The 26280-nt window shown below is 39.9% G+C and overlaps 1 protein-coding gene across 8 annotated transcripts in view; it reads left to right on the top strand.

The window, feature by feature from the left end:
- Window positions 1-26280, top strand: part of LOC122552683 (serine/threonine-protein kinase D3) — a 436133-nt gene that overhangs the window by 363431 nt on the left and 46422 nt on the right. For all 8 annotated transcript variants that reach the window (XM_087991221.1, XM_087991223.1, XM_043695537.2 and 5 more), the window contains one exon: window positions 17365-17641. In XM_087991221.1, the coding sequence (XP_087847347.1) occupies window positions 17365-17641 (277 nt within the window). The remainder of the gene's footprint in view (window positions 1-17364; window positions 17642-26280) is intronic.

Raw genomic sequence — 26280 nt, 5'->3', positions numbered from 1 at the left:
GACAGTTCCTACCATATTCAGTCCTTTTAATGGCTGAATGTGATTTAAGGAATGGGGATGAATTAGGTGGGTGAGGTGTGTGGATAGTTGATGAATGATAGTCTTGTCTGGATGGGGAAGAGATGTCGGTAGTCAGGTAATCAGGTGGGGTAGGTCTTGAATGATTACGGATTGATTATGTAGTTGTCCAGCTTCCAAGCCAGGTTTTAAATTGTCCAACATTTCCTGGGCATCTATTAAGGTAAGCTGTGTATATCTAGCCCAAGTCTGTGCTCTAAGCTGAAAGTTGGTGATTTTTCAAGGAGGCTCCCTGATAGTAGGGAGTCAGCCCGTCAGATATTTACATTTCCTGGGCAACTGTTATATATGTCCACATAGCAGGGCTTTCATGAGGTATGAATGTACATCTTCTTTCATATTTTCAATCTCTGACAATTGAGAGATCAAAAGATTTGAGCCTCGAACACAAAGTTCCTAAACTCTGGAGGAAGATTATTTGTGATATCACATGCCCTTTCTCTTTGATGACGAGATGGTTACAATCCTTCATGGGCAGGACCTAATTTTTTTCTTGCACTTTGCTTTTCCAGAATTACATACAAACCGAATAGGCTATTTGACACAACAGATCCATGAAAGGATGCTATCCTGATACTCCACGCAAGCTCCTATCTCTTCATATCATCTGTCTCTGACACCATATCCTTCTATACCTTCTCCCCCATTAATTGGTCTAGCTTTCTCTGAAATGTATCTTTGCTGTCTGCCTCAAATCACTCCATGTGGTAATATTCCACATTTTTCAACATTCTCTTGAAGAATAAGTATACTTTAGGCAACAGTTTACATCCATCATGTCAAGTATCAAGACCATTTCAAGTGTTTGATTTTCCCTTGGAATAATTGTTCAAAGTGTAAAAAATTATCAAATGACTGATTTAGCTACATAGCTAAGATATTTTAATGAGGATAGGTTTACATCTTCAGGAGGGTCTTGTGACATTCCTACCTCTGAACCAGGAGGCCCATATTCAAATTCTATATCTGCCAAAATTGCATCTGAAGTGGTTGACTAGAAAATATCCTTACATCTTCAAGGTAGACTGGAAATGTGCAACATTTGAGAGTTACTATGGCAATATTCTTTAGTTATTAATATTTAGGAATCTTAATTAAAGTATCTTTTTGGAGGTAATTCCTTTATTTCCTATTTTTGTTTGTTTCTATATATTTAAAATTGACTATTTGCCTATTTATTGTGGTGCCGAATATGCCTTTGTCATCTATGTACATGTTAGTAGATTTCAGCAATTAAGTTTCCTTCTGAGCACTTAAAATAATCTTTGTTCAATAAATTAAATCAAAGCGTGCAGAAAATCTCTCTACAGAAACTTGGTCAGCTACCCGCATTGTCATTGCACAATTTGCAGTCGCTGTAAATGATGTAACTTCCAAGCACAGAAACTAGGAGATATACAGTGTTCTATTTCTTGCTACAATTATGTACATTAATTCAGAATGAAGATCACACTGCTGCCTGCAACTGAGAACTGCTCATTGATAAATAAAGAGGTAATATAGCTCATGAGCTGGAATGTGATTTTAAAGTTTAGAAAGAAAAACAAAAAGGGAAAAGTAGTGAATTAAAAATCAGTAGCGATTTAAATGTGTGGAGAGGAAAATTAGTATTACTCAAGAGGAACTCTAAATGTTTTATCCTAAATGTTTTGTTGAAGTTGTTTGTAAAAGTATGAAAGGAAAAGTGTCAGCGAAAGGGGAAGAAAAGTGAGGGATGGGGACAAAGTTGGGTGTTTTACATAACTTTTCTATTTTCTCCCCGTTTTTCTTCTGATCTTTCCCAGGCACATGTATCCTGTGGTTAAGAGGGTAAGTGAGAAACTTGTTCCCAACCCATTTCTGAAACTATTTGCAGCAATTTGTTCAGGATTATATTTAAGTGACCAACTTGCTCCCAGACCATTTTCCTGATTCATGATATCTGGAGACCAATCATTTCACTCCCATAGTAACTTAACAGCTCACTGGTAGGAGGAAATAATTCTATTAATTCCATGCAGAAAACCTGCAGTAATATTCCATGGCTGGTGAGTCCACTTTTACCCTTCATCTATTGTGGAGATAACTTGATGCAAGTGTTAAAGTTGATACCTGGAGAAGAGAATTAATTGATTTCAGTGCGGTTATTATAAAGACCTGCTTGTCACATTGCCCCAAATGAGAGAGGAAATGTCACATGGAACTAAGATAAAAGCGCATTCAAATTATCAAAACTACTTTTCCTTTTTTATAATTGTAATTTTCTAGGGAGATAGATTCAAACCCTGCCATGGAAGATGGTGGAACTTGAATTCGGTATAAAAAAGTCTGGGATTAAGAGTTTAATGCTGATCGTGAAGCTTTTGCTGATTGTCAGAAAAACCCATCTGGTTAGCTGTGTTCCTTAGGGAAGGTAATCTGCTGTGCTTACCCAATCTGGCATACATGTGACTCCAGACCCACAATGTCTTTGACTGTCAACTGCCCTTGACAGTTAGGGATGGGCAATAACTACAGATCTAGGTGAAAGTGAGGACTGCAGATGCTGGAGATTAGAGTCACGAGTGTGGTGCTGGAAAAGCACAGCAGGTCAAGCAGCAGCCAAGTAGCAGGAGAACTGACGTTTCAGGCAAAAGCCCAATACAGATCTGGCTAGTGTCATATATCTTGTGAAAAATTTTTTTTTTAAATGTATGTCGCATCATAAATTTTCTAAATCGACAAACTGCAAATTTAATGTAATTAGCATTTGCACTGCTTGTCAAGAATTGGAACAAATGTGTGAAGAAAAGTCTTGCTGTCTTAAACCAATTTATTACTTTGCCTCATTCTTGATCAGATTTATTTGAATTGATTGTGCAAATAGAATAAGCATGAAAACCTGAGAGATTCATATCTCGCAAATATTCCAACCATAATTTTTCATGGAGAACTATTAGTTAAGGCAGGTGTAAGCCATATACATCCTCCTGAGAATGTTTCATTTTCAGTTTCTAATTTTTATTGTTTGATGCTTCATTTGTTAACAATTAAAAGCTTGATTGCTTGATGATTTTACCTTAATTTGAAGTCAAACTTGAGTATTCATTTTCATCCAAATATTCCAGAAATTTTAATGAAAGAGAAAAGGAATAGTCTATGCAGGGGAACCTCGATTATCTGAATGTGATGGGCGATCACTATATTGTTCGGATAATCGAATATTCAGTTAATCGATTAAATTCCTTTCCTCTGGGGCTCGGAGTTTTTAAAGTCTGCTCACCGTTCAGGAGGTAAGGCAGCATGACAGCGCATGAGACCCCCACCCCCAACCCCATCTGACACCCCACCCCCCACCCCCCCCCCCGACCCCAACCCCGTCTGACACCTCCCCCTGCCCCCGACTCCGTCTGACACCTCCCCCCGCCCCTGACTGACCCTGTCTGACACCTTCCCCCACCCCCGACCCTGTCTGACACCTCCCCCCATCCCCGACCCTGTCTGACACCTCTCCCCGCCCCCGACCCTGTCTGACACTGCCCCCACCCCCTACTCCGTCTGACACCGCCCTCTGCCCCCAACACCCCCCTCCCAGCCCCGTCTGACACCGCCTCTCCATCCCCAACACCCCCCCTCTCCCAGCGCTGTCTGATACTACCCTCCCCGCCCCCAACACCCCCCTCTCCTAGCCCCGCCTGATACCGGGCCCCGCCCCCAACATCCCCCATGCACATCCGCACACTCTCTGGGCAACTGGACTGGATGCCAGCAACAAGACTGCTGCTGCTGCAGCCTTTGTGGGGTAAGTCTCCAAATAGAATGCTCTCTCGCTCGCGCTCTCTCTGTCGCTCTCTCTCGCGCGTGCGCACACACACACACCACAACTTTTTGATAGATTCCACATTTGCCCTGTACAGGACAATGTTGGAGAGATTATTTGGGGAAGGGGGGTTTAGGGTACACCCCTCTGTTGAACTCCAGGGAAAGAGAGAGGGCAGGAGGTCATTTGGAGATGGTGCTTGTTTAATCCCTGTAAACAAAAGACGTGATGACTGTTGGAAACACGTTTTTCATGTAATGTTTCCATCGGGACCTCGAGATCTCCTTCGGATAATCCAATTTTGGACAATCGCGGTTCCTCTGTATTGCATTGAAACGTTCTGTGCCTGCAGTGGGCAGTCTCGCCTTCTTTTAGCTGCCCTTTAATTCCACAGCATGAGCACTGTAAACTGGCTGCCTCGGAGCTTACTGTTCATTGCCCTGTTTTGGTAGGCTTTTGAATAGGCGGGTCTTCTGCTTTGGGCCTACCCAACTCATGGGTTCACCCAAAGTTTCAATTACTTCAAATATTTCTGCAAATCTACAGGTAATAAAACAAAAAGTCCAGGAAGATGGCAATTAATAATGAAATGAGAACACAGATTCCTTAGGAGAAGTTAAGGAAGAGGGGCACATATTTTGTTAAATTTCTTTTATAAGTTAAAGGCTTTAAAACGTTGTGGTTGTTAGAGGTCATACATCTCTGCAGGAGTTCCTCAGGGTATTGTCTTCGGCCTAGTTATCTTGGCTGCTTCATCACTGACCTTCTGTCCGCTACAGTCAGAAGTAGGAATGTTCACTCATGATTATACAGCACTCAGCTCCATTTATGACTCCTCGGATACTGGAGCAGACTGTGTTCATAAACAACAAGATCTGAACAGTCTCAAGGCTTCAGCTGAAAAGTGGCAAGTAATATTTGTGCCACACAAGTGCCAGGCAGTGACAATCTCAACAAGAGAAAATCTCGTTGGTACTCACTCAGTAATGAATGTGATTGTTCACCAAGGAGATTCTGCATCACTGGTGATGGGCTAAGTAGGTCCTTGTGTGGCTAATGAGCCCAATCCTAGAGGTGGGTATATTTGACCACACATTTGGTGGTGTTTCTGGAAAGTAGACTTGGTCCATGGCACAATCACATGCTTTGTTTTCTCAAGTTCCATTTCCATAATCCTTTTGGCTAAGGGGTGTTCTTGAAGGATCGTGTCCCTTCAAACAAGGCTCCTCCAAGTTGATTTCTTCTAAGCAAAGTCTCCTAGGTGTTGACATCTATGTTACATTCCTTGAAATATACCTGCAGGGAGTCTTTGAAGTATTTCTCCGTTGAGGTTAGCTGGATTGTCCATGTTAAATTGCCCAGACTCCAGAAACTGCAGGTTAGATGGATTAGCCATGGGAAATGCAGGATTTTAGGGAGAAGGTGGGGGATTGTGGGATGCTCTTTGGAGGGTAGGTGTGGACTTGATGGACCAAATGGCCTGCTTCCACACTGTAGGGATTAATGATTCTATGATCTGAATGGGATGGTTTGGTACAGGACTAGAGTCTTCTTGACGTTAAGGTTGGACTAATTCTTTGGTATGCTTTCGAGAAGGCATTCAAAAAGGCTTGAAGGCTGTCTTCCAAGAAAGTGGAGGTGACATTACTTGTGGAAATTCAGTATGCGGATGACACTGTCAGTGTTATTTTCTTCTTGGATTTCAACTGGTTATGGTTGATAAAGTTATCCACGCAATCTATAGGCAATGTTCACATTGCTGGGAGCTTGTTATTGACAAGATGAAGAATGATGGCAATGAAAGTGGAGGAGTGGGGCAGTCATACATCCATGCTTGACCTGCCATGACCTCAAAGGATTCTGTCATATTTGCCGTTGGTGAGGACAGTCAATGACATCTTGTCGTGGAGGAGATGAAGAATGTTGATGAAGTTCCAGCATTTAGGGTCTTCCATACATCCCAATTGACTGAATCTGAAACCTTGGTCATGACGATGAAGGATATGTGGAGTCTTTGGCATTGTTCCTGACATTTCTCTTGGAGTTGTTTACTGTGAAAATATGTCCATAGTTTCATCATTTGGTTGGAAATCATACTGGCTTTCCATAAAGATTTATTCCAAGCAATGTAGTGCAATAACCATCCTCAACAAGAGACAATGTAACCAACAACCCTAGACATTTGATTGCATTACCATTATTGAATCAACCACTATTAATATTTGGGGTTATCATTGATCAGAAACTGAACACCTCCTGACCCTTACACCCATGACTGTCCATTATTTGCAAGGTACAAATGATGGAATACTCCCCACTGGCCTGGATGATTGCAGATTCAACAACACTTAAGAAGCTCGATGTCATCCAGGATAAAGCATCCAGTGGGATGCAGTGAACATTGACTTTCTGCACCACTGGTGCAAAGAAACTCTGGATTGAATTTTTACCAGAAATCAGCTAAGTGTTAATTGTGGCAAGTTTAAGGAGGTTTGTTTTTCTCTCTATTCTCTGTGATATTCCTCGTTACTTATACAATACATCTCATTCTATCTTTCATATCACCACAGGCTGATGTACTTGCCACAGTCAGGATCTTCCAGTGCCACTTTTAAAGCTGAGCCATGTCACCAGACAGGTGCTGACAGCTAGGAGTTGCCCTTTGTCATTCACATAGTAAAAGAGGAACGAAAAGAAGGACGTTTCAGGGCACCTAGGTGGCGTGACTGACATCGCTAATGCAAGTTCAAATTCATAAATGTGTTGCTATTTGAGAACCAAGCTACACTGGTTACTCATTCTTGGTGTCATCCCATTCTAGTACCATGTCTAAGAGTGTGTGCTACTCTTTCCCTAATGTCAAGAGTAGCCTAATAGCTTTTAATTGTTCACTATGGGACCATCATATATTGATAAGCATTTAGCAGTTGAAAATATTCACTTTTATTCAGTAACAGCAAAAGTGAATACAAACAAAAGCTGCACTTGCTTCTGAGAACGCACAGGGGCCGCTTGCCTTTTGAGCAGAAACACATTTGCGTTCAATGAGTGATCACTACAGTCACCTCACATCCAATGGAACTGGGCAGCATGATGGATGATTGGTTAGTGCTACTGCCTCACAACACCAGGGACCTGGATTCGATTCCAGCCTTGGGTGAATTTCTGTGTGGATTTCGGACGTTCTCCCCTTGTCTGCATAAGTTTCCTTCCACAGTCCAAAGAAAGTGTAGGTTAGGTGGATTGGCCATGCCATGCAAAAACTTTCCCGTTGTGTCCGGGCATGTGCAGGTTGGATGGATTCACCACAGTAAATCCAACCGTCGTTTTGTTGTGGTCTGACGATGGAGGAAGAACCACAACAAAACGACGGTTGGAGGAAGAACGCCTCATCTTCCGGCTAGGAACCCTCCAACCACAAGGGATGAACTTGGATTTCACCAGTTTCCTCATTTCCCCTCCCCCCACCCTGTCTCAGTCAAATCCATCAAATTCAGCACCGCCTTCCTAACCTGCAATCTTCTTCCCGACCTCTCCGCCCCCACCCCAGTCTGACCTATCACCCTCACCTTGACCTCTTTCCACCTATCACATTCCCGACGCCCCTCCCCCAAGTCCCTCCTCCCTACCTTTTATCTTAGCCTGCTGGACAAACTTTCCTCATTCCTGAAGAAGGGCTTATGCCCGAAACGTCGATTCTCCTGTTCCCTGGATGCTGCCTGCGCTTTTCCAGCAACACATTTCCAGCTCTGATCTCCAGCATCTGCAGACCTCACTTTCTCCTCTCTGGATTAACAGTCTAGCAATAATATCACTTGGCCTCCTTACATTTCTGAGACATTGGGACCATTTTTGGGGAGGTAGGATCCATACAATTTAGACATTTGAACAGGACCAGAAACAACACCCTTGTGGTGATGTTTGTTCACATTGTTGGAGCAGATGTAAACTAGATTGGCAGAGGGATGAGTCATAGAGTAATACAGCATGGAAATAGGCCCTTCGTCCCAAATTTGTCCCATGGTGCCCACAAATAGCATAGAAGGATCAGGAGCTGAGATGGAACAACAAGTTAAAATGTGAATGAATCTGGAATCCAGAAGAAAGGCTAGATAAGACTGGAGTGAGTTTAGTAAGGAATGAATAAAATATATTTGAATTAGAATCCCTACAGTGTGGAAACAGGCCCCTTGGCCCAACAAGTCCACATCGACCCTCCGAAGAGCAACCCACCCAGACCCATACAACTACCCTGTATTTACCCCTGACTAATGCACTTAACATACACATCCCTGAACAATCCCTGGGCAATTTAGCATGGCTAATCCACTCACCTGCACGTCTTTGTGGGAGGAAACCAGAGCACCCACACAGACATGGGGAGAATGTGCAAATTCCACATAGACTGTCAGCCGATAGTGGAATTGAACCTGGGCCTCTGGCACGGTGAGGCAGCAATGCTAGTCACTGTGCCACCCTCATGAAACAGCCCGACAGGATCCACACTCTCCTCTTCCTGCAGAGTTTGAGGACGCTACGTGCTGACCACTTCCTGATGGACTTGTGGTTAAAGGTGTTTTACTTCGCAAATTTCCCCATGAAGGGCAGATGATATGGAACAGTTCCAATTGCTTAAAGCGCTCTACAGTGGCGAGGCCAGAACCCATCCTTCACAACACTGGGTACAAGTAGAAACTCAGTCTGTGGTGACACTTGATGTTTGTGTACCAACAGTCTCAGCACAGCTTGATGCAGCCACGCACAAAGGTGGCCATCAGGATGAGGGCAGTGATGGATATGACCCCCACCCCCATCCAGAGCTTTATACATGGTGTCCCTCAGACACAGTTCCTCTTACACCTCCAGATAAAGTGGAAAATGGCTGGGTTGGTTCTAGCATTGGGCCACACCTGTGTCATGTACAACAACACTGAGAATATCTCATGCCTGATGCCGAGGTTTTCACCTGTAATGGAGAGGGAGCTGTTTCCTCCAAAAAAAAACCCAGTTTCTGCCTCACCTGGGCAATACGCTCCTATTCACGTTCATGTCCTGAGTCTAACTTGGGTTTGATGTCAGCCTGTCTGTTTCTCTACAAGGGTCCTCACCTCACCAGCTCTTCTGTGATGCTGACTGCCTGTCACAGAATCTTCACCTACCACCTTTCTCCTCTCCAAGCATTGGAAGAGACACCTAAACATTATATAAAATTGACATCTGTTATGGACCTCGCCAGACTCCTTTAAGAAAGTAGCCCAGACGCTGCATTTTTCTTATTTTAAATGCAGGTGCTAAGTGGATATTCCAGGAGTGATGCAGCTGGTCAAACCACTCGGCTTTAAGCAAAACAGAATTTATTTACACACTACAGTTGAAACACAAACAAAATAAAACAGAATTTAGAATAACTTAACTATTTGGAAGCCCAACCGACTCAAAATCACAACTTAACAAAGGAGCTGTTCCAATGCCCACAACATGTCATAAACGCACCTCTTGGCAAATGGTAAATTCAAGTTCAGGTTTTTACAGGCAGGAGAGACTTCTGAGGGTGTAGTCAGGCAAGAAACATCTGCTGAAGCATAGAACCTTGTTTCACAGTAACAGCTTCTCTGCTACCAGCAGTTTCTGACTGCCTATTAAAACAAACAAAACTAGAAAAAAAAACCTGAATTGGGAGAACTGGCTACTCCCATGCCATTGTTTAAAGTAGCTACTTGCAGACATATTGGCATCTCAGCCTTAATGACCTCTCTTGAAAGAAAACGATGTCAAAATAACTTGTTAAAGAGGCAGCATCGTCACAATTAAATCATAAATCATTGTGCTTATTACAACAATATTAGCTAACTCTGAAAATTCCCCCCAGAGATCAGATGCTGGAGAGTTTGTTGAAACAACCTCAAAGAACACTTTTTAAGTTTGTGAGATGAAAGTTGTTATCCTAAGCATCTGACTGCAAACATCCACTAGACATTGATCCATGCCCCATATGTCAAGGTCAAAAGTGGCTAACAAGCATTTTTGTCTCGATGCACAATGCACAGAACTCCCCTTACACTATTTCCCTCTCTCCATCCAACCAACTCCTTTGTTCCCTTCACCCATTTGACTTCCTTCCATTATCTTACCTACACTCCTTCATCCTAGCCTCTTCTCTACTCTGTCAAAATAGTACCATTGTATATTTTACTTTCACCCAAGAAAGCAAATGGGACTTCAGTTTAACATCTCATTCCAAAGTTGCCTTCAGGACTGCAGTGGAGTGTCAGCCTTGATTTCTGTACTGAATTCTTGAAGTGGGACTTGAATAATCTGACTCAGAGTTGAGAGTGCTACCAACTGAGTCACAGCTGACACTTGTATTTTCACCTTAAATTGACTTATAACTGAGCTAAGTTGGACAAAGATGGACTTTGTGAATTTTGATATTTACTAAGTTTGTCCTTTTTAGAGTACCAGAATAACAGATCAGTTATGGATTTGAATCACATTATCATTTTCTTATCAAGTTGATGTGCATATGAGTGGACAGATCAGAACTGAATTGCCTCTTAAACAGTTTCTTTTAATTTAGATCACAAAACAGAAAGTGATAAGACCGTGATGCTTCTTAAAGAACCATATGCCATATAAACAATTTGTTTGCATGGTTGTCTGATGGAGTCTAGGACTCCTTTTGGTCCAGTAAGCCCCCTTTAGAACTGAATTTGAAACATTAACACTGTTTTCTCTCCTCAGATGCTGCCAGACCTGCTGAGGTTTTCCAGAAGATTCTGTTTTTGTTTGTTTCAGATCTCCAGCATCCACAGTTCTTTGTTTTATTTCATTGTTCGAATATAGGATAGAAAACTTTCTTGTTATCATTCTCAAGCCACTGCACAGCACAGAGATAGGGGTTTCTCCATTTATTTTTTCAATACTTGTTCTTTCTCAGATCAGACTCTTATCTGAAGTGAACTTCATTCTTGGACTTTCCCAAGGGGCTCATATCTAAACCGACTTGCATGCTCGGGATTTCCCCATATTATAAGGCACCAGGAAGATTCCTCTAAATGGATTCCCTTCTAAGCATTTGGTTTTTGCCCTCTAACAGATTGGGGAAGAGTTGTTGTGGCTTCTCATAGATTCATACAGTGCAGAAAAGGTCCCTCAGCCCATTGAGTCTGCACTGACATAACTGCCACTAAAAGTGCACTAATCCTAATTTTGTGCACTTTCCCCATAATCCTTAGAGTTATGTTATTAGGAGTATTCATCCAAATATTTTTAAATGGTTATAAAGTTTCCAACCTCTACTACCTTTCCAGACAAAGCATTCCAGATGAATGCAAGTATCCTATATGCCGCCTTAACTATCCTATTCACGTGCTCTGCCAACTTCAAGGATCTGTGAATAATGACCCAGAGATCCCTCTGTTGCTCTAAGTTACCCAGTGTCCTGCCATTCATTTAAACACTCCTTCATCTTGTTTCGTCTTCCAAGGTACATTACCTTGCACTTATCAGAGTTAAATGCCATCTTCACTGGTCAAAATGTGAAAATTGAAAGGGTTCAGAAGAGATTTACAAGGATGTTGCCAGGGTTCTATAACTTCCTGTAACCTACAACCATCTTGGCTGTTAACTACTCTACCAATCTTGGTGTCATCTGCAAATTTGCTGAACATTCATCCATATTATTTTTGTATAACAAACAAGTGCCCCAGTACTGATCCTTGTCATACACTGCAGGACACCGGCCGCTAGTCTTTAAAACAGCCTTCCACCACTATCCTTTGTGTCCTAATCCAGTTTCTGATCCAACACGCCAAGTTTCCATCAATTCCTTATGCTTCAACTATCTCAATCATTCTCCCATTTGGACCTTGTAAAAAGCTTTGATAAAATCCATATAAATTACATCAACTGGACTTCCCTCACCCACACACTTGATCACATTTTTGAAAGATTCTAACAACTTTGTTAGGCATGACATCCCTCTGACATGATCACTATTGCTAGTTAACCCATACTTTTCCATGTGAGTATTAATTTACTCCTTCAGAGTTTTCCCCAATAATCTCCCTACCGCAGATGTAAGACTCACTGATCTGAAACTTCCTGGTTCATCTTTACCATCCATCTTAAAAAATGGAACAAAATTAGCCATCCTCCAATCCTCTAGCACCTCACCTGTAGCCAGAAAGGAATTAAATATTTGTGTCAGAGCCCCTGCAATTTCCTGCCTCACCTCCCACTGCAGCCTGGGATGCAGTTCATCCAGGCCAGGGATTTCTGTTTTTAAACCTGACTGAATGTTCAATGGTTCCCATTTGTTATGTCAAATTGTGACAGTTCCTTACAGTCCCTTTTCCAAACTCCGTACCTATGTTCAGTAAAGACGAAAGAGAAGTATTCAGTCAACATGCTTCCAATATCCTGCAGTTTCACACGTAGGTTGCCCCCTTGGTCCCTAATGGGCCCTGCTCTTTCCCTAGTTAGCCTCTTTAATGTATTTATAAAATACCTTCAGAATAAAATGAAGATAAATCACTAGCTGGAGAAGATTACATGGAAGAGTGTGGGCTTAGAAGTAGATGTTGAAGGAAGTAGAAAACACTACCACCAAAATATAATGAAATGATTATAATGTATGTCATCTTGCTTATCTGACAAAATAGCTAAATATTCCAATTCCATGTCTGAACTGATGGTCTGGGTTTTGCGATGGATGGATAAGCCAGTATCAACAGAAAATATGAGTTGGTGTTACTGACAATCAACTAGCTGGTCCAGTTAGAGAAACAATGGTTCAAGAGCATCACCAGGAGTGGTGGTCACTACTGATGAAGACTGGAGGTCTGCTGCATTCCGGAGATAGGAAAATGCTAAACTGAAACATTTGAGAAGCCAGTTACTGGAAAGGAATTCCCTCCAAGGAAATAACTGAGCCGCAGGTGCCGCTTTACCTCCCTGATACCCTTTCTTCACTTAAAACAAGTGCTCTCTTCAGCTCCCTCATTTGCCACTGGGTGGTTACCTCCATTTAGTTGGCTCTGTATTCATTCTGCAGGGTTTTGATCTTTCCACTGTCAGCAAAACACTGACAGTTTACATAATTGGTTACCTGTCTTTGTGGTGGACAGCCTACCTGATTACAGTCTGGGTAGAGATGGGGGGGGCGGGTGGGAGATTGTGTTGGCAGTAAAAGACTGACTAGTGACAAAGCTCTTTGACCAGTCTTCACTGATTAGTTTTCTCACTTTATCTGCTAATGTTCTGACTGTGGATGAATGTACTAGTAGGATGGACTCTTCACTGCTACAAATAGTAAACTATTATATAATTACATAATTTACAAAATGAGACTCTACTTTTACTCTAATAAAGTCAAATGTACTGCTTTATTGGTATCTGCAAGATAAGAAAGTAAAATGATAGAATGTAGCATGTATTGCCCTGTGAATTCAAATAGAAGGACAGAATTCAAAGCAAAAAAAAATTAACTTTCATTTACAGTCGTAGAAAAGAGCAACATGGAAATAGACCCTTCGATCCAACTTGAATCAGAGGTACATAGCACAGAAACAGAACCTTTGTTTCAAGTTGTCCTTGCAAGCCAGATATCCTAAATTAATCTATACCTGTTTACCAGAATTTGGCTCATATCCCTCCAAGGTGTTCCTATTCATGTACCCATCTGGATGACTTTTAAATGTTGTAATTGTACCAGCCTGCATCACTTCCTCTGGTAGCACATTTCGTACACGCACCACCACCCTCTGCATGAAAATGTTACACCTTCGGCCCCTTTGTAAATATTTACCCTTTCACCTGAAATCTATGCCCTCAAGTTTTAGACTGCCCCACCCCAGGTAAAGGACCTTGGCTGCTCACCCTATCCATGCCCGTCATGATTTCATAAACTTCTATGTGGTCACCCCTCAGCCTCCAGCGCTCCAGAGAAAATAGCCCCAGCCTATTCAGCCTCTCCCGATAGCTCAAATTCTCCAAACCTGGAAACATCCTTGTAAATCTTTTCTGAACCCTTTCAAGTTTCACAACTTCCTTCCTATAGCAGGGAGGCTAGAATTGCACCCACTATTTGTCTAGAAATTTCATGATCCGGAATGCGATCATGAAGATTTACAGCTAGTGTAACACTTTTGAATTGTGGCCTTTGTTGTGCCACAGGAAATTAAGTGACAAATTTGTGTACAGCATATTTCAAAATGAGATATTGGGATAGCAATTCATATTAGGCAGAACTGTATCGGCCATCCTATGCCTATACTTCTTGCTTGGTATTTAGCTTCATTGACTCAGTGACTTTAGACCATTGACCTTTTTTCATCTCAAAACAGTGGCCGATATATTGAAGTTGGAAAGGCAAAATAAAGGTTGAATCTTTGTTTGTCCTTTTTTATATTAAATATAGTTTATTTATCTGACCTTGGTGTGAATAAATGTCAAGTGACTAATCCTCAGTCATGTATGTATTTGTCAGCTTTTGTACGGTCATTCATGCATTCATATGAAACCTGTAAAAGTCTCATTCCTCAGAGTGCTTATTACTTTGATTAAGATCCATAACATAGTTTTGATCATCAGTTTCCGTGGTGTAAATATGATGAACTATTATTCAGAATTTGTCTTCAGAGATTAAGAGCCTCCCATCTTTTGGCATTATGCCCAGTGATGGGGATATCACATTTTCCTTAAACTTAGCTCAGATATTTGGTGTTGGTTTTGTTTCTTACATAAATACTAATGTTTACAAGGGAGCACATTTCTTTTATATTTAGATGACTGGCACAAATGAAGTTAATCAAATAAGGTGATCAGTTGTGTCAATAAAAGTACCCTTTTTTTGAATGTAAGATATGACCTTCTTGCTCATAAGAATAGACATTTTTTAATAGAAATATGTGATGTACATGTGCAGTGGTTTTTGTGAGGCATTGGATGGTATCCAGAAGACCAAATATACATGACAAATATCTATTATTAATCTGAGATTTAGAAATCAATTAAGGTAGGACAGTTATGGCTGACGTTATAATGTTATGGAATATATTGGTTGTCGGTATACTGAGGGAGAGAAAAGATTTTAGATTGAGCATGAGCATGGATGATTGAAAGCACGAGTGGGCACAAGGTACTGTGCCTTTCTAGTTGTGTTTAAGAGATTGAAAGCAAGAGAGAGAGAGAGGAAATGGTGGAAGAACATGTGAAAGAGAAAGATAAACAGAATAAGAAAAATTGCTTGAAAAAAGACGAAGTTAGAAATACAAGAGAAGGAAAGAATAAGAGATTGGTAGAGAAAAGTATATGACAAATATTATATTTTGTCTGGATGTAATAGTGTATACGATGAACAGTATTATGTGAAACATTGGTATAAAAATGCTGTACCTTTAGCAACAAACCTGCTCTCCAATACATTATAAACAATGCCATGGGGATGGAAGTTGTGGTGGTGGGTGGACTATCTCGAGAATCTTTTATTTATTTCTGAGATTTGGGCAATGCTGGAAGGTTATCATCATTGTGAATCCCTAGTTGCCCTGAGAAGGCAATCAAAGCAGACAATGTTTGGAGTGGTGACCCAAAAGTTTTGTCAGAGATTATGTTTTAATGATGGTTTTGAAAAGGAGAACATGGTTGAGAGATGTTGAATTTAAAGAGGGAAATCCAGGCCATAAGCTTCTGAACCCATAAATGCCAGAGTCAGAGTTTAAAGCTGGCCAAGGTCACTAGAACGGGGTGGTATATTTCAAACCATGGAGGATTTAAAACACAAAGAATTTAAATCTTGACACATTGAGGAATCGGGATCTATTATAGCTCAAAGGGGCTAATGGCTGTGCAAGATTGAACAAGATATGTTCAGGGTAGTTTTAAATTTGAAGTTTATGGTGATTGGGAGGTAACAGAGGTACTTTATAATATTTGTACGTGTAGAAACACATTTATGACTATAATTCATTTTACCAAGTTGTATTTTAATTTAGTGCAATCTTTACTTCCGAGTCTTTGAACAAACCCATTTTTACATTGCGTTGTGACAGAAATTACCTGTTTGCTTTCTTTCACAGTATTTTTTTCTTTAAGGAATCTAATCCTTACTATGACTAATCCCTGCAGTATGTTCTCATTCATTTAGTTTTGGACTCTCTAACAACATCTGTGGAGTTATTTTATGCTAAAGTGTCTTAGCTGCTTCCTTCACTCTTTCTGCTATTACATCACCACCACATAATTGGAGCAGTTGAACAGACTGAGAGGAAATTATGAACAAAACTTCAGTTACTCCATACGTCTGTGTTGAACTGCGTTTCATGCATATTTAAGTGTAGATAAAGTTGTGTTTCTTCTGTTAATTATCACTTAAGGTAGCGTATGAATATGATATAGCTATGTAATGAGTTGGTCATCCATTTTCGGTCTTTTTTGATGATTTATTACCAATAATAGTGGGACTTGAAAATCTTTTGAATGTGCAAAACTAATACGCTGTTATGGTCCAAACTTTCACATCATAATAAATGAGCGGCATGGTGGCACAGTGGTTAGCACTGCTGCCTCACAGCACCAGAGACCCGGGTTCTATTCCCGCTTCAGGCAACTGACTGTGTGGAGTTGCGCATTCTCTCCCTGTCTGCGTGGGTTTCCTCCAGGTGCTCCAGTTTCCTCCCACAGTCCAAAAATGTGCAGGTTAGGTGAATTGGCCATGCTAAATTGCCTGTAGTGTTAGGTGAAGGGGTAAATGTAGGGTAATGGGTCTGGCTGGGTTGTTCTTCGGAGGGTTGGTGGACTGTTGGCCTGTTTAAACACTGTAAGTAATCTAATCTAATCTAATCATAATAAATAAATACATGGAAATGATAGCTACATAGCAAATGTTTCATAAAACTTAGTTTGTTGAGCCTTCAATGGGACGTCAACATAATTTCCACAGAGAGTAACACAAAAATTGCTATATTATCAATGTATTTAGCATTTTATCAGTTCCTCTCAGTTTTATACAGCTAATTCTAAAATGATGGTCTCTTTGCATGGGATTTTACCAGTCTTTGTCGCTATCTGTGTGGGGATTTCCCCATAATTATTTAAGGAGAGTTACTGATTCAACATCAGTCCATCAGTACTTCACATCAGCTGAAGTCCGTTAGTATGATCATCTATGTAAAACTTTTGCGTAGTGTCAGCTCGTGAAAGGCTAAAACACTGCGTCTAATTTTAGCGACGTGCTAATATCTTTGCATCTGTCTCTACTTTAACCACCACAACCTTCATTACAAGTTGTACACCATGAGATTGAACAGGAAGTCAAGAAATGATTCAGGCTCATTGGCTGAACATTCTTGGGTTGGTTGTGCACATAATCAGCAGCTTATTAAAAGACAGAATATATTTCTAGACTTATTCACATTGCCTGCTAACAGCTCAGGCAGTTTTGAAAACGGACTCTTCTAATGTTTGCAGACTCTTTCTAAGGCAGGTCTTTGATCTCTCTCACTTAGGAAATCCCACTGTCAGAAATCCTGCAGTTGGATCCACCTCGGGATTTTACAAATCTGGCTCAAGGCAGCAACCCTCACTGCTTTGAGATCATAACTGACACCATGGTTTATTATGTTGGAGAGAATCTCGGAGGCAACTACCAGAATCATGCCCTGGCAGCCACAGGAGTAGGTTTAGATGTTGCTCAGAGCTGGGAGAAGGCCATTCGTCAGGCCTTGATGCCAGTCACTCCACAAGCCAGCGTGTGCACCACTGCAGGACAAGGCAAAGAGCACAGTAAGTAATTTTTATTGTTAACCCTGTCAAGACATTAAAGACCATCAGTATCATTTGAGATGGCAAGTCAAACAAGTTTGTTGCCAAGGCTAGTTCACATTGAATTAGTTGAAGATATAACATGTATAGTGCAAAGCTTGTTTTGGAATAACTAAATATGATCTTGTTACTCATGCTATAAGATCATAGGTGTGTGTTGCATTTTGTTGTTTTGGACACTGATATTTGAGAAAAACGTAGTATATGGCCTTAATTAAGGCAGATTTTTTAAAATTACTGGTCAATTTCATTTGTCAGGCTGATATTTTACAGTTGGATTTTTATTGATTTACAATTTAAACTTGGATTAGTGAATCACTGATTAAATAGTGACAATACCTCCTGAATTCTGGAATGTGGCAATGTCCTCTTTTTAGCTTACTGCTGGCTTATGTTGGAAATTAGCAATGTTTTGTGAATCCTTTGGCCAGTTTTCTTGTTATAGGTTCATTGTTAGCATTTCTTAAATTTAACTATGTTCTTCTCTTCTTCACTGAATCCTCTGAATTGTCTCTCCTTTTGTTTTAAGCCATGACCCAGTGGTAGCACTGTTGCCTTTGTTAGAAGTTATAGGTTCAAATCCCACTTCAGGAATTGAGCACATAATCTCCACTTCAGTGGAGTGCTGAGAGAGTGCTATTTTTTTTTAAATATGTTTTTAAGATGAGGTGTTAAGATGAAGTTTTGTTAATCCTCTCAGGTGTCTGTAATATGATACCATTAAAAGATGGGCATATTAGGATTACAAGATCACAAAAAATAGGAGCAGGAATAAGCTATTCGGCCTATCAAGCCTGCCCTGCTGTGATGAGATCATAGCTGACCTGACTGTCACCTTTACTCCACATTTTTGCCTATCCCTCAGAACCCTCAACTGCTTTGTCAATTAAAAATCTAACTTTGACCTTTAATGTAATTGATGACGCAGCCTATCCTGTTCCCTGTGGAAGACAATTCTAAAAACCAAATTCCAAAGTAAACCCAGAAAATAAATTCCTCAACTCCATCTCAAATGGGAGTTCCTAAGTTTTAAACCTGACCTGCTAGACTTAGTCTCCCACATGAGGGTAACCATTATTCCAGTATGTATCCCATCAAACTCCTTCAGAATATTACAACCCCTTCATTTCAGGATTCAGCCGAGTGAACCCCTTTTAACGCTTTATGTAAGTATATCCCTCCTTAAGCAAAAAGTTCACAACTGTATACAGTACTCACCACTACCCTGTACAGGCCAATACTCTATTTTCCTTATTAATTATTTTCTGTAATTGCGTGCTAACATTTTGGCATTCATTTACAAGCTTAATTAGATCCATCTGTAATGCAGCATTCTGCAGTCACTCTCAGTTAAAACTATTCTGTTTTCTGCAAAGTGGACAATGTTAATTTTTCCCACATTATACTACATTTGTCCACTCATTCAATCTATTTATATCTTTTTGAAAATGCTTTGTGAGTCCTTCTGTTGATATCTTACCTATTTGTAGGTGATCTCTTGCCCCCGAACACCTGCTTAAATTGGCCATTATCATATGGAAGGACATTAATCTGCACTAATTTCCAATAAGATGAGACAAACAAATGGCATGTTAGCCCTTATTGCAAAGGGATTTAAGTAGAAGGATCAGATCCGAATCATTATTGCACCAGATCTTAAAATTTGATATATAAGGAGTAGGCTTAGTTAATATATAGGATTACTGAATGCTCAGACCATTGCGAATCTTTGGCAGAGGATTATGTGAGGTTTATAAAAGAGATGAGCTATGTTTAACTGAAATAAAAACACAAACTTGATTGAGTTTTTTGAAAAAGTAACAAAGAAGATTGATGAGGGCAGAGCAGCAGACATGATCTATATGGACTTCAGTAAGGCGTTCAACAAGGTTCCTCAAGGGAAGCTGGCAAGCAAGGTTAGATCTCGTGGAAAACAGGGAGAACTAGCTATTTGGATACAGAACTGACTTGAAGGTAGAAGACAGAGGGTGGTGGTGGGTTGTTTTTCACACCAGAGGCCTGTGACCAAATTGTGTGGCACAAGGATCGGTGCTAGGTGCACTCTTCGTCATTTATATAAATGATTTGGATGTAAACATAGAAGGTATAATTAGTAAGTTTGCAGAGGACACCAGAGTTGGAGGTGTAGTGGGCAGCGGAGAAAGTTACCTCCGTGTACAATGGGATCTTGATCAAATGGGCCAATGGGCTGAGGAGTGGCAGATGGAGTTTAATTTAGATCAATGTGAGGTGCTGCATTTTGGGAAAGCAAATCGTTGCAGGACTTATACACTTAATGGTAAGGTCCTTGGAGTGTTGCTGAATAAAGAGATCTTGGAGTGCAGGCTGATAGCTCCTTGAAAGTAGAGTCGGAGGCGATATCAAAATATAGAAGAGATAGGATCGTGAAGAAGGCATTTAGTATGCTTTCCTTTATTGGTCAGAGTACTGAGAAGAGGGGTTGGCAAGTCATGTTGCGGCCACTTTTGGAATATTGTTTGCAGTTCTGGTCTCCTTTCAATCAGAAGGATGTTGTGAAACTTGAAAGTGTTCAGAAAAGATTTACAAAAATGTTGCCAGGGTTGGAGGATTTGAGTTACAGGGAGAGGTGTGAAGAGGCTGGGGTTGTTTTCCCTGGAGTGTCAGAGGCTCAGGGGTGACCTTATAGAGGTTTATAAAATCATAAAGGGCATGGATAGGATAAATGGACAAGGTCTTTTCCCTGGGGAGTCCAGGACTAGAGGGCACAGATTTAAGGTGAGAGGGGAAAGATAGAGAAGAGACCTAAGGGGCAATTTTTTCATGCAGAGGGTGTGTGTGTATGGAATGAGCTGCCAGAGGAAGTGGTGGAGGGCGGTACAATTACATCATTTAAAAGGCATCTGGATGGGTATATAAATTGAAAGGGTTTAGAGTGATATGGGCAAATGGGACTAGATTTCATTAGGATATCTGGTCAGCATGGACGAGTTGGACTGAAGGGACTGTTTTTGTGCTGTACATCTCTATGACTCAGCCGGTTTGGCAGCACCTATGAAGAGATATAAAAGGTTACTAGGCTGAATTTTATGGATCCACGTAGTGTGCTTGAAGGCAGGGAAAGGCTAGCAAAATGCAATGCATGGCCTGCCAACCATCTTCCTACCCACCTCTGACCAATGTCCCAAGTTTAGAATGAGCTGTATAGATGTCAGATGGCCAGTTAACTGTTAGGCCTACTGAAGCCCTTAAATACCAATCAGTGGCAACATAATGGCCTCTTCGGTCCAGAGCTGATATCTTGCCTATAGCAAAGGGAAGCCCACACCAGGTTGGTCACCCATCATCTTGTCCTAATGCATGGACTGGAGTGAGGAGCATCCAGGTTTGGCAGTCCCTGTCTCCAGTGAAGGATCTGTCAACTCTTTTTAATCCTCCCATAACATGTTAAACCTGGCCATCCAACTCCCTCACTCCGTTCCCTGGGATCTCCTAGCAAAGTCCTGTCAGTACCCCAGACTTCATCTTTGTCTCGCTTCCATAACCACATTTTTTCATAGAATGCCTGTGGGCCACCAGTGACAGTGATTCAGACCTGGTGCTGCTAAGTGCTTTAAGGTGGGACATCCTATTGGGATCGAATCATACGTTTCACTTTGAACCAAGTAATACCCCTTTCAAGTGTTAGTAACTGTGGTACAGCCGGAATTTTGGTAGGCAGGCTCCTGACAAAAGTTTGTTTGGAATGTAGTATTAGTAAAATACTACCCAATCTTTCAGGTTGTGTCCTTCTGTCAACCTCCATGTTGTGAGAGTGCTTTATTCATTTCAGACCTATAATAACCTAATTTCTATTTTCGCAGTTAGTTTGTTGTCTTGGTGGATATGGATTAATTATATTTCTTCTACTCATTGATGAAGAATGGTGTGCATGTATAGCTTCCATGATATGGTTCTCCCTGTAGTATTGTAATTGCTTTTTGTCTTGTAATGTGTTAACATATATTGTCCATAACTGTACCTGAGAAAGGACAGCAATGGATCGTTCTTAATTTCTATCTAAATTGCATTCAGACAATTTTATTCACTACTGTACAATATCACATCTTTGAACAATTAACAGTATTTAAAGTACTTGCATTTTAAACATAGATTTAGTTATATGACTTGATACAATGATAAACGCATCACTTTCACACTTGTTATAATTGAAGTTTTCTAAGTTAGCAGTTTCCTATCGAGGTGAACCTGCCCTTAATGGCTTATTTTTCTAATTGTGAAAGATTGATAACCAGAGGACACACATTGACAACAACTGGGAATTATGCTAGGGAATGATGAAGAGAAATATTTTTACTTAGCAAATTATCACAGTCAAGAGTGGCTTACTTGAAGGGTTGCTGAAATTGGATTCAATCATTATTTTCAAAAGGATATTGTAACTGCTTAAGTAAGAAAATGTTGTAAGGCTATTAGGGAAAAAAGAGAGTGGGACTATTTGGTTAAAAATAGTGGTTGTGGAATATTAGATCATAAGACACAGAATTTATAATAGCGCTCCAAAAGCTAGTAATTCCAAATAAACCTGTTGGACTATAACCTGGCGTTGTATGATTTTTAACTTTGTACACGCCAGTCCAACACCGGCACCTCCAAATCTTGAACAAAGGTGACCTTCTGCTTTTTACCTTTCAGAAGGATTTGGTTATTCCTGGACTAAATTATGCAGGTTGTGGTAAAGATGTTTGCCACTAGCCTCAAAGGAACATTTCCACAAAAACTTGGTAATCTCTCTGGTTTTCTTGGAGAAGGTGAGGACTGCAGATACTTATGCCCGAAACGTCGATTCTCCTGCTCCTCGGATGCTGCCTGGTCTGCTGTGTTTTTCCAGCACCACACTTTTCCTCTCTGGTTTTCTTGCCTAATATCAGTCTAATCTAGTGCCAAGTAAAGGGGACCTCCAGCAACAGCAGCCATACCATCAGCAAGCAGGCTAAACAGCAAATCACATTGATGTATTTATTCAGGAAGCATGTCAGGAAGTTAAAGCTGCTGAATCTCCTCATTTGTAATTTAAATGTTTGATTGTCAAATCAATTAAGATAGGAACTAAAATATCATAAATTTCAAAGAATGTTTTAAAACATATGTGGAATTTGAAGAAAATTGACTTTCGAGAAATGTAAGTTAGTTTTTCAGGGCAAGTGATTTTTTTTTGGTGATACTTATTAAGTTAGCTTACTGTTTAAAGGCCTAAGTCAACAAAGTGACCATTTTAAAGGATTTTTACTGTAAGGCTAATAATGTGCAAGTTCCCATCAATTCATAGATTTTCCACTGATTTTACTCATCATCATCCTCTAAAAGTGTAGAATCACTGACAGCAATTTATATATTTTTTGTGCATATGGAGACTCTACAAGTTGCTTTAGGTGTCAGTGGAATACAGATGGCTAATGATGACAGTTTCATTTCATTACTACCAATAAATCTGGACTTCTGGAAAGTTGTTATGACAAATATTATTTCTGTCCTTTGACCTTTCAGTTCAGGCTTATCAGTGCTGTTGTTTGTGGAATTTCATTCATCAGCCTTCAGGCTAAACAAAGTATGAATCTGACTGTTTTAATTGCTGTAACTGTCAGGATGAATGTAGATTCATATCCTTGAAGTTAAGAATTGTATGTATGTTTTTCATTTACTCTTGGGACATGGTGTTCCATTTATTACCCTTAAACCACCACTTGTGAATTGTAAGGCCATCTCTAGCAATTATGAAACAACTACAATGTTATGTGTTTGGACTCGCGTATAATCCACACCTCATAAAATACCGAAAATACCAATTAAGTTTACCAAGATTTTGGTAGGTTGAGTGACTCTATTATTGATGATTGATAGTTTTTTATTTGAATGCAATGCCACTAGATCATTAGTCTAATCACCTGGATTAGTGGTCCACTAACATTACCGCTCTACAACCTAACTCCTATGCTGCTTTGACTACATGGATACATTTTACCTTTCAAAATGATCTTTTTTTCTTGTAATCTCTATGCAAAGAGTAATTTTATTTCTTTCCATTAACAGGCATACCTAGGTTTTACTGTGTATCTGCATGGTAAACAAATTTTGTCAGTAACAAACAAATGCAGAAATTTCAGGAGAAACTCAGCAGCTCTGTCAACACCTGGAGAGAAAATAGAGCTAATGTTCTGAAGAAGTCACTGGACTTATTAACTTTGTTTTCTCTCAAGTGATGCTGCTGGACCTGCTGAGTTTCTCCAACAATTTCTGTTTTTGTCTTTTTTTAGATCTCCAGCATATGCAGTTCTTTGCTTTAGATTTTATCAGTAATTCACTTTATAAGAAATCATAGAAGAGAAGCAGTCTCCAAGCAATGCTCACTCTGTCTATTATGAAAGAACATAATAGAATCATCCATGAAATTTATTTAAAAAGTAGTATTGGTGTGCAATGTCACTGTGGTTCGCAAAGACTCACTGGGAACTTGATACTTTGCGATTAGTGTAATATCCCACACACTTATCAAGATCAATTCATTGCACCTAAAAGCTGTTTTAGAAAGGTTGTTATTAACTTGTCATAACGTGATAATACCAATGCTTACTCCTTCCTAAAATTAGTTGAAAATAAGAGGCTGGCCTTTGATTTCTTTTAAGAGTCTATTAAAATATAATTTGCGACTTGTTAAACTGGAAGGGTGGGGGGGTGCATGTGTTCATAATTTTAGCAAACTACTTTTAAAATTTACAAAAATGCTAGAATAACATATATTTTACGAAGGATTGATTCTAAAAAAACTGCTTTTAATCTTGATTCAGTTAATTTTTTTTAAAAGAAAACTTCATTTTCTATCTCACACCCATTTTTATTTTTGTTTTCCTGCTTTTACGTTAACACGCCCTATTTCCCCCACCCAAAAAAAAAACATTTAATATCTTCCTTCCAGAACTGTCAAAACCACGAAAGAACCATCTACCAGGAAATAAGCAAGAGCAGCAAAATTTGACTTTTATTTGCATAGTGCAGTAAAGTTCAATAGAAAATCGGAATACAGTCTAACCTCCAATCAACTTCAGTGATCATTTTTTTCAAATGTGGATGTTTTCCAGAACTGAAGTAAAGGACAAACTAAATAATTACAGACCAATAAACTTAATGTCAGCAGTGGAGAAGTTGCTTGAATCCATTGTAAAAAAGCAGTGTTGTGGAAGCATATAATTAGAGAGTCAACATAGATTTATAAAACTGTTTTGACTGTCTAACCTAGCAAAGTACTTTGATCACTGAGATGGTAAACAGAGGAAGATCAATTGATATCACGTTTAAATTTTCAGATGGATTGTGATACAGTTCTATTCAAGAATTTGTTGTTTAAAGTTGAAGAACATGGAATTTGAGACAGATAGTTGAGTGATAAGAATATGATTGGAAATTTAAAGGCAGAGAAAATAGATAAAAAGGACATTTTCAGGCAATTTTGAACTAAATATGTTTCAGTAATCAATGAGATTCAAGGTTTTGATTTTTTTATATGTATCTAGATTTAGCAAAGAATGAAAACGCCAAATCTTCCAGATAGCCGTAACGTGTACATTACCATTGACTATAAAGACTTGGCATTCTGACACTACTGTCCTTAGCACAAGGTTTTTGAGAGGTCTTAACTCATAGGCTAACTTTTGATATTTTGGGTGTTTTATTGGTTTCCTGAGATTTTTCTTTCTCACTGATTTATTTAGTGCAGTCAAGCAGGGACAAATACTGTATTTGTATTTGTGCTGATGTGGGAGATTTGAACATGTACAACAGCAAAGTTAGAAAAAAATCATCAATATCTTCAATAATTATGAAATCTCCATTAAACTTAAAGCTACAGTGCACAAGGAAAGCTTTAATTTCTTAAACACTAGTGTATTTAATTTGGCATAAGACAACAGGAATGTTCACAGCAAAAATAGTTTACAAATTAACTAACACACTTCTACAAACAAAATGCCATCACCCTAAAAACACCTTCCACAGACCAATATGGCCACAGTGAATCCACTTCTGTCACATAGCTGGAATGTTTTAACCAGGTAGTCGCTGGTCTTTTTTAACTGCATTTCACACCTCCGATTTTAATTAGCAATTTAAATATTGTTCCTCACTTTGAAATGTAATAGTTGATGATAGGCTAAGTGATAACTGCAACTAATTGATCTAAGTTCTGTAGTCCTGCTACATGCAGTCATGAATGGTGGCAGATAGCTAAACAACTAACAGGAGGTGGAGGCTCCATAAATTCTCCGACTTTAATGGAAACCCATTGCATCAGTACAAAAGACAGGGTTCTAGCATTTGCATTCATCATCATCCAGCAGTGACATGCGGGTGACCAATCTCGGCCTCCTCCTGAGGTCCTCAGTACCAGAAGTGGCAATCTTCAAAAAAGTTGGTTTCAGCCCATTTGGTCTGAACAAATGGCTGAAGTCACTGGATAAAGCAAAACTTATGATTCTTGATAATACTCTGGCAGTCATTTTGTAGGCTTGGGCTTTGCAAATAGTTGTGCCCATAAGTAAGTTGTTCTAGTACAGTGGTAGAACACTGTA

Source organism: Chiloscyllium plagiosum, unplaced genomic scaffold (assembly GCF_037043375.1).
Source record: "Chiloscyllium plagiosum isolate Xiang-an unplaced genomic scaffold, Cpla_swu_hap1 HiC_scaffold_10, whole genome shotgun sequence".
Taxonomy (NCBI): Eukaryota; Metazoa; Chordata; class Chondrichthyes; order Orectolobiformes; family Hemiscylliidae; genus Chiloscyllium; species Chiloscyllium plagiosum.
The sequence above is the reverse complement of the archived record's forward strand: the minus strand, read 5'-3'. Positions and strand labels throughout refer to the sequence as shown.